The following is a 9,873-nucleotide window of genomic DNA, read 5'->3' as shown; positions in this document are numbered from 1 at the left end:
ACAAGAATGGGCAGGCATGAATCCGTATACTATAATTAAAGATATAAGATGACCTATCATCATGTAAAATGTGATAATTTTATAAATAAGTATAAATATAAATAACATGAAAAAACAGTATTTTACCACTAAATTTATAAAAAACATAAGCCCTAGTTTCATGAAGATGTAAAATTAATCAAATGCATGTAGCATAAATGGGAGCATAAATTACTTTACTAGAAAAAATAAAGCTAACTTGTAGTGTACAGTTTCCAAAGAGAATAGGTTTAAAGTAACATAACCCCTGCTAAGAAATCAGTGCTTAACTCAGGTAGTAATGAGAATGGACAGAAGATAATATATTACTGGTACATTAAGGGCCTATTCTCTCTAGTGCTAATTTAGGTTTAGTTAAGGATGACAGATATTTAATGGTTGGTAAAATTACATAAATCTTCTTTAACTTCAATAGGGAAATTAGGGAGATTACAAGAGACATAGACATACATACACGCACAATAGAATACAGAATTACATTTTCCTAATTTGTGTAAAATAATATTTCTCTCACATCTTTTCCCTTGTACTCACAGTGTACACAGTTTTTGCCCACTACAAGTGAATATGAACTATTATTTACTAGGAAGTCACTGTTCAAAGCACTCTGTCTATCTTCTATCTATATACAATTCATTCTTTTGGACATTATGAAGTAACTTTTATTATATCTAACACACTCTGGGATATTTAGTGACCTTAACAATTTCAAAAATAATAAATAGTGATTTGAATTGAAGCCTATATTGTCACTGCTCAGTCAATGGACTTTTTAAAAATTACCATAGACATATATATCCCTCATTTTAGACGTAGATGAAGTAAAGACTTTCACTTTGACAAAGATTCCTCCTGGTAAAGAAAGTTCACAGTTATAGATTTTGCTTGAAACTCTAATGCAGTCTAGAAGTTTTCCCATATTACATTTATTTAGCTTACTTTGAAATTTTAGTTTATTAGTACATGTGTGTAGTACACAATGTTTACATTTCTTATGGAAATTTGGTACATGTACATAACACATCTTAATCTATTTTTTCATTTCCTTTCCTTTGTCTTTCTCACTCCTCTACCCATCCCTTGATCTCCATTTTGCACATGTTTGCAATGTGTAATGTTTACCCTCCTTGTGTAGAGTTGGTACATGCACATAATTCATCTCAATTCCTTGTTTTCTTTCCTTATCCCTTCCCTCCCTCTCCTTTTCCTCCTTCCTCTTCCCTGATTCTCTCTTCCATCTCCTTATTTCCCTCCCCTTTGAGAATGATCTATCTCTCTACTACCTCTTACCTGTCTCTCTCTTTTTTTTTTTGCTCTTTATTTTACTCTTATAGAGAAACAATGTTGTATTTAACCTTGTGTGTCTGCTTTATTTCACTTAACATTATGGCTATCAATGTGGATCTGTTTTCCTACAAGTGACTCAAGTTACGGTATCTAGATTTTAACAACTTACTTTCTCATCTATGTTCACTGGATCTATAAGATGTGTCTTTCTTGATTATTGTGCATTGTACCAGGTGCTCCAAATTAGAGTAGGAATGCTGTGAGGCAACCTTCAGTATGCACTGGAATAATTTTAGGACATGTTTGAATTATGTAATATTTACACTCACCTTCCGGAGTAGTTATATACACTTAACATATCTTAATTTGTTTTATTTCCTTTCTCATCCCCTCTCCTCCCGCGCCGCTCCCTCTTTCTCCAGATCCCATTCCCATATGCAAAGAATTTATCTTAGTGTTTCTTATTCTCTATCTTTTATTTTGTTTGTTAAATTTCCTATACCTTGGATTTTCATATGAGAAGTTATGCAATATTTAAGATTCTCTGATTTATTAGAAATAACATTATTCAAGATGCATTCATTTTACTAGAAATGAGTCAAATTTATCCTTCTTTATGGCAGAGTGATACTCCACTATATACAAATACCACATTTTCTTGACCCACTGTTGTTTAGATGGATATATATGCTCCTTTCAAGATTTAGCTATTATGAGTTTTGCTGCTATAAACATAGCTACATGTGTATCACTGTTGTATGATGTTTTCACCTTTTCTTTGGAAGATAGATAAAAGAGGAATAGCTGGGTCAAATAGAATTTAATGATTTAATTTTTTGAGGAAACGCTACACTGATTTTCATAGTGATGATACCAGTTTACATTCCCACCAAAAATGTAGAAGAATGCCTTTTCCCTTAAGACCTTTCCAGCACTTTATTTTTGCTTGATTTTTTGATGCATTTTCACTTGAGTTTGCAGGGGAAATGACAGTGCCTGGGATGTCTTCCATTTCACCTCCCCAAGGCCAAACTGAAACAATTATCTTCAACAAGTTCAACATTATTTCAAAAACTCATACTTTTAAACTACAAACTGGTGTTGATTTCAAACTGAAGCTAATGTTAGGCTTTTATAATACAGGGAGAAATTATAATGGCTTTATCATCAAGGAGCTCATATCTTGATGGAAAATGTATATAGAAGCTTAACAGGTACAGAGTTATAAATAATATGATATTTTTAATCATGGAATGTGGGGTAGAAAAAAAAGTGGCATTAAATCAGTTCTGAGTTGAGAGTAGACTTGTTGGAAAAGGCAGTAATCTTCTTAAGCCAGATGGAGAATGTGGAAAAGAAATCATAGGTCAAGATATGGAGGGGAAAGAGGGCTTTCAGGTAGTTCATTTTGGTAAGACCATAACACGTGAGGGAGTGAAAGAACTCAGGGTATGTTACAGCATTTTTCATGCCAAAGTAGCCATGACTTGCACATGAGGAAAATGTGGAATTACAGCAGAGACACTGGCAAGGAAATAACAATGTCCAGATTTGCATATTACAAAGACAGTGCTATATACAAAGGCAATGTGATCAGCTAGGTTATATGTAGAAGTTCATGTAAATATCAGTGAGATCTGAATTATACTGACTTAGAAGAAATGACATTGCCTGTACATGGAGGTTATTTATGAGGATTTGAGAAAAGGAATAGACAATAGGCTTTGTGTCTAGAATTTAAGAGAGAGATATAGGCTGAGGATTTGATACTCATCAGCACTATCTGTTAGTGATATTTTAATGTTAAAGATCTTATACAGATTAAGCATTATGCATGTGGATAAGATGTATATACTTTCGTTTGGTGCTTCAGTGAGCACATGGAATGTTTACATGCAAAGGTAAACTTGTAACACTTTTGTGCAGGTATATATGAAATAAATTATAATTACTGCTACTATTTGTCAGGAGTTTTGTTAAGTGCTTTGATTTATTTTCTAGTGTTTATCATATGTCTTTAACATAGAAGCAATTATTCTCATATTGCATATAAGCAGATTAAAATAGTATAAAATGCCTAAGGCCATACAGTAACAGAGGGGGAGCTCTAAAGTCAGTGCTCAACTTTCACATCTCACTTTCTGGGTTGGGTTGCTCCAGCACTAAACACAGATTACATTGTACACAAGCAGCTGCTGGGAAGGCTTCAGCTCCACCCTTATCTCTGGCTAGGAGCCCAGTAGGTGGTGACAAACAAGCTCCTTGGGAATTGTGGGTAGATACTGGACTCATAAAACAAGGGATTCCTAAACACACCTCTGCTTAGTCTGTTCATCTTTGCTCCAGGTGTATGCAAACCTCCAGTGCTAGGACCCTGAGGCATCCAGGCAGCTATGGCACCTCTGCTCACTGTCAGATTGCAGTTGCTGTGCTTACGGGCCATAGGTTTTCTTATAGGCTTAATAGGACAAGCTGCTCGTGTGTTTGGAGGCCAGAAATTTGACTCAAAGACTACTGGGCCAGTGACTGAACCTTTGCTGTTGCTCTCTGGGGTACAACTAGCCAAAATGATCCGACAAAGGAAGGTGAGCATATAAGGAAAGCTGATTCTGGAAAGGGTGGAGGGGACACATCTTTCAGTGGGCAACTCCCAGAAAGTTTAGTGGTGGAGCAGGTGGTAACATAAGTGAACTGACTTTCTTTACTTCCTTGTTCTAAGGTGACAAAGGATAGACAATTATTTGGGATGAAAGGAGCCTTCTGGAACTTGTGTGTGTCCTCATATACAGGGCATTTGAATTGGATATCAGTGGGATTATTTTGGCATCCTACATAATTGTTCTGTCCAGTTGTCCAGTTTGTCCATAAAAATTGTGCAACCTTAGTCAGAGCAGGTTTTTGAACTGATTCTCAGCTGGCTATTAAAGTTCTCTCCCCTTTTCTTTCCCTTTTCCTCCCCCTTCCCAGATTTCCCTGCTGCTTTCTATCTAGGGATTTTCTTTTTTATTTAAAAGAACATACAAAAGAATAACAATTAGAATAGAATTGGTCTAGAATAACATTTGGTTTGGTTTCAACTCATTTAATGTATAATATATGTCAAATATTGAAAGGCAAATGTAGAGTCAGGTAATCAGTGTCACTGAGGTCTTATTTTGGTAATACCATATCTACATAAAGAAACTGATGTAAGATGATTTAAACAAATACACAGAAATTCATGGAGATTCTGAATTCAAAGGTTTAAGTAGCTGAAACAGTTTCTAGAATTCTACTGGCTTTATCTATTTCTATTATCTATTTCTGCCACATGAATGGTGGTTTTCTAGAGATCTTGGGCTATAGTCTAGTATTTGTTTATTCACCTCTTGACCTCATTGCTTCATTTGTTTTTCCTTATTGAGTTGTTTCTAGAATCTAGAATATTGCATGGCAAAGGGTAGATATGCAATAAATACTTTCTGAGTATCTGAACATGCATTTTGAGTGCATGAAGGAGTAATTGCTTTCGAATGCCTAGTTACTGTTTAATGCTATCACATGCTTTATTCCTGTATTTCCTCTCTAACACTTCCCACTCGTGTGATTTTGCTAACAACTAGGGAGGTAGTGGGGTGTACTAGAAAGATAATAGAGCCTGCATTTTTGGATTTTCTTTTCATAGGTAGGTGATCTTGTGTAAGTCTTGGTATACAATTACAAATAACACATGCTAAGTCTCTGGCACATAATAAGTTGTGGTTTAGTGATTAGAAGCAATAAACTCTGGGGCCAGACTACTTGGCTTGTGTGTGGTCCTCAAAATGTTGCTTATCCTTGTATGTCAGTTATCTCATTAAAATGGACTTGATTCTAGGTTCTATTGAATCTACTTTATGGAGTTATTGTGAGGACTAAATGAGCGTATATGTGTATAACTCTTAAAACACTACCTGTGATAGTAATTCTTATGTTACTATCACCGTGTTTGGGGTAAGGATGTCAATTATTAATATGTTTATAAGTGTTCTTCATAAAAGATTATCTAAATATATTTTATATAAAAGTATCCTGAAAGGGAAAAGTGAAGAGAATATGGTGTTTTATTTCTACTACCTTTCTTCCAGTCCCTCTTATCTTTAAGAGGTTATGCCTCTTATCTTTCATACTTTCTTTCTCTAGAGAAATGATTCTCAACTGGCAGTTTTGGCCATCAGGAGACACATGGCAATGTTTGGGGCATTTTTTGTTGTCACAATTGGGTAAGGACCATGGATACTACTAAATATACTCCAGTGCACAAGACAGCTCTCTCCATAACAAAGAATTATCTGGATTAAATCATCAGTAGTGCCAAGGATGAGAAATCCTTCTGTATAGAACTATTTGAGAAAGCTAGTTTCTTTCTGATATCGCTGTTGAGACAAGAGAGAAAACCATTGTGAAAGAAAATGATGATTTAATCTACTCCTTGTGTAAGACTGGGTTGGTGCCTGTTGAAACTTAGGTCAAATCTTTGGTCAAATCTAGGACTATAGATGCACTGATACACGCTCTTATTAAAGAAGGTCTGCTATATACTAAGAATTTCAGGTATTTTATCTCCAATTCTCATATTAAATAGCAAGAAATTAAGATTAAAATGGAAAAGTACTTGATGGTATTACTTATTTAAGGAGTATTAAGTCCAGTAGATTATCTATTCTGACTCAGAAGTTACTTATATATATTGAGATATTATTATTTGTGTTTGAATACATCAGAGGATAATTCTTGTACACCAGATCCAGGAAAAGTCTAAACTATTGGTATCTTTAGTTTGATTTAAGACCTTCAGAAAAATTAAATATTTTTATTTTCTCTTGACTGTGCTATCCAAAGGTCACCTGTGTTCTTAATCCTTGTAATATTTATGCAGGAATGACAAGTCCATTTAGTCTGTTTCCTTTATCATTCTAAAGATCAAAGATTCACATTTTATCTTTCTCTCAAGTGCCTTAAATTGAGGAAGTGATTTATTCTTGTAAACCCCAAACTCCTGGAATGTAAAATGGGATACAATAGTATCTATTTCATAAAGTTCCCAAGATACATGAATGAAGTAAAAACTATAAAATTCCTACCACATATTCACTAAAAGTTAACAAATGCTGTAGATGGTCACCTATCTTTTAATAGGAAGAAAGAAAATACCATCATGGATGGTAGCATCTCTTGTGGAAATTTGGTTGTGTTTCTTTCTCTCTACTACTTACCTTTGATTTACTCAAATCCACTCTTGTGATCAGCATTTACACAGATGCCTACAATACACACATACATATGTATATACACTTGCAACAAAATAATCACATCCACAGTTTACAATTATCATGGAAAACTATGTAAATTGGATAAAAATTTTGATATATTTCTTATTTATTTAAAAAATTTTATTTGTATTATTCAAAAATTAGAACTTTAATCTGTATTGATTTAGATCAGTAGCTTTTGTTTTTCCTAAAGAGGCCTACATACTCTATTTTGTAAGTACGTGTACTTAGGACATAATCTATATTATAGGATTGTGGGGATGAAATGATTGTTGTGTGTAAAACTCTTAAAATAATGCCTTCATAATGTATAGAGTTATTATAGGACATGGAAGTTCAAAGTTTTATAATAACTTGTCTAGTGTCGTAAAGCTAAGATGTTATAGAACCTAGTAAATCTGATTACATTTTTTGGTAAACTTAATGGAAAGTAATGTTTTCTGATAATTAACTCTCTGATTGAACAATCATATCCTTGTAAGTTAGTGTCTATTTTCTTTATGCTTGCTTTTACATCTCTTGTAATTGCTCATTATTAAGAATTCAGGCTACCACTATTTCTTCTGAAACTTCATAGCCTCAGTTGGTCTCTAAGACTGGCTCTCACAAAAAAGTATCGTCTTATGTTCACCACGATTAACAGTGTTGTAATTGTCTATGCACATTTGGAAGATTGATTTGTTGGGGACCCCAAGTTGATGGGGTTTTGAAGACACAAGTTCTACTTCCAAATCATCTAATGGCATGTGTATGAAGACATTCTCATCTGTTTTTGTCAAAATACATACTTATAAAGGGAAATCAGGGTCTTTATTACATTTGGTACAAGATATCTACACATTCAAAATTGTCAACAATTAAAATGGTATGGTGTTTCTTCATGTAGAAGATAAAGAATGAGTTCTAAGATGTTTTTTTGAGTGAAAAAACAAAAAGCCACATAGTTTATACTATGCTATCATTTGTATGAAAAAGATTACCTTTATCTGTTTTTTGTTGTTTCTATTTAGTATCTATCTGTTTTCTGTTTATAGTATCTGTTGCTGAAAAGAATCATAAAAAGTGGTAACAGTAGTTGATGCTAGAAGGTGTTGGGAATCAGGGGTACAAAGAGATTCTTTCTTTGCATGATTATTGTAATTTTCTTTGTAATTGTCGCTTATTAATTGTACATGCTGAGGGGGCATGTTGTGAGAGGACAGAGGAAGATGGGTAGAAGTTAGTCAGTATGTCCAAAGTTACAGTTTCATAGGAAGAATAAGCACTGATTTCCTATCACATAGCAGGGTGATTATGTCTTGTAATAATGTATGCAGTTTTATTTTTAGATTTTTATAAACTATTTGCTCGTGATATTTCCAATAAAGATAATATTTAATGAAGATATTAGAAAAATTATTATCTAATTCTTAACTATTACAAGTATCAATATTCTCTCCTTTAGTTTGACCAAATGAAAACAATACAGTCGTTAATCAGTATGAAACAAATCTACAGAAAGTGATATAAATAGTTCTAAATTATGTTAGCTGGTAAAGATTATAAGAAATAAAACAATGAATATAATTTATGTGAGGGAAGGAAAGAAACCAGAGAGAGAGGGGGAGAGAGAGAGAGGAATTTTTACTTTTCATTTATACTTACCTGTAGTGAATGACTTTTCTAATCATATACATGTTCTTTTACTTCTCTGTACCAGCAGGGATCATTTGGGAAAAAAAGTAAACACATGTATACATGCTCAGTTGTGTGATCTTGCTTAAATTTCATGACCTAAATAATCTTCAATGGCCTTTGTTTACAGTACAGGGATATTACATTTGTTTTCAAGAGTATTTAATTGCATAATACATATAAAGTTTTTGACAATTAAGTTTTAAACAAATGTCAATTTTTGTGTATTATCCCTTCTAATACTTGTTTTACCCATCTACTTGCCACAAGCTCAGTTAAGGCAGTAGGTGGAAATATGAAGAATTATGGAGTGGTGTACATTGATGAGGTGGCTGGATTCTAGAACTCAGCTGCACAATTCACGTTCTTTACATCAGAACTGTATGTACACTAGACTGCAATATAGTTTTATGGTGATTGAAATCATTATTTAAGGATGAATTTTAAAAAATCTAATAGTAATCTATTAGGTGCACAATTCTAAAGGACAGGTTGGCATTAGCCCAAGAAAAAAGGTACAGGTATATACATTGTTTTCTTTTAATACTTTCAATCTATCCTGTATTTATGGTTATAACTTCTTTTTATTTATTTATTTATTTTTGGTACCGGGAATCGAACTCAGGACCTTGCACTTGCCAGGCACGTGCTTAGCCACTGAGCTATGTCCATGGCCCAACTTCTTTTCATTTTTAATGTTCACCTAGTTGACTCACTGACTCTATGTAAGACTGTTTATGAAATAGTAGAACCTTTGAAATCACCTTTATGTATTGGGTTCCTAATATTATTGGATTATGACAAATTACCCAGTTGACGTAATCTGTTTCAAAAAACTTTTAAATTTAAATTTTTTCTTTGTGAATAAGTGCACTATTATCTTTGTTATTTATGAATACAGACAATGTGTACTCTTTTTATTTAATGTTTCCTCTTGATGGAGTGAAAACTCCATGTATATATTTTACCATGTTAGCTGTATATTAAATTAGTGGATATACCTTTTTTTCATCTATTTGTTCTATAGATTTTGGAAAGACCTATTTGGTCTATTCCTGTGTTTGCATTTCAGATCAAGTTCTTTTTATATTCCCATTTGAGTTGATGTTTTATACATTCACTTGCTTTTTAGTACAAAAATGATGTATTACTTATATAACATCTTATGAGATGTACCATTTCATACGGTAATTTTCAAATTCACTTCATGATACTAATAGTAACACTGGTTTTCTTGTTGTTTATATTCAGCAAGTATGTATTTGCCAACTTTCATTATTATAAAGCTTTCATTCTTTCTTTGTTCCAAGTGAATTTCTCATAAACTATGTACAGCTGAGCTTTGTATTTTGAACAAAATTTAATTACTAAATCTCATTGCAATCTGAGTAGGAAATTCATTCCTTAACACATATGATGAAATCATTGGTTTACTTCTTTCCATTTAGTATAATATGCAGACTTTATTATTTATCTTGCTTTTTTCTTGAACTTCTTTTGTCTTATCTAATTTCTTTTCGTTTACTTTCTGTCCTCTGAATTTGGGAATTCTGTACACACTTCTCAGACAAGGAGATACAAA

General features: G+C 33.1%; 1 protein-coding gene across 1 annotated transcript in view; it reads left to right on the top strand.

The window, feature by feature from the left end:
• Window positions 1-3,622: 3,622 nt before the first annotated feature.
• The window catches only part of Faah2 (fatty acid amide hydrolase 2), a 141,859-nt gene continuing 135,608 nt past the window's right edge, over window positions 3,623-9,873 (top strand). The window contains exon 1 of the mRNA XM_005401548.2: window positions 3,623-3,911. Coding sequence (XP_005401605.1) covers window positions 3,720-3,911 — 192 coding nt within the window. The 5' untranslated portion in view covers window positions 3,623-3,719. The remainder of the gene's footprint in view (window positions 3,912-9,873) is intronic.

The sequence above is a fragment of the Chinchilla lanigera genome, unplaced genomic scaffold (genome assembly GCF_000276665.1).
Source record: "Chinchilla lanigera isolate Chin_1 unplaced genomic scaffold, ChiLan1.0 scaffold00074, whole genome shotgun sequence".
NCBI lineage: Eukaryota > Metazoa > Chordata > Mammalia > Rodentia > Chinchillidae > Chinchilla > Chinchilla lanigera.
The sequence above is the reverse complement of the archived record's forward strand: the minus strand, read 5'-3'. Positions and strand labels throughout refer to the sequence as shown.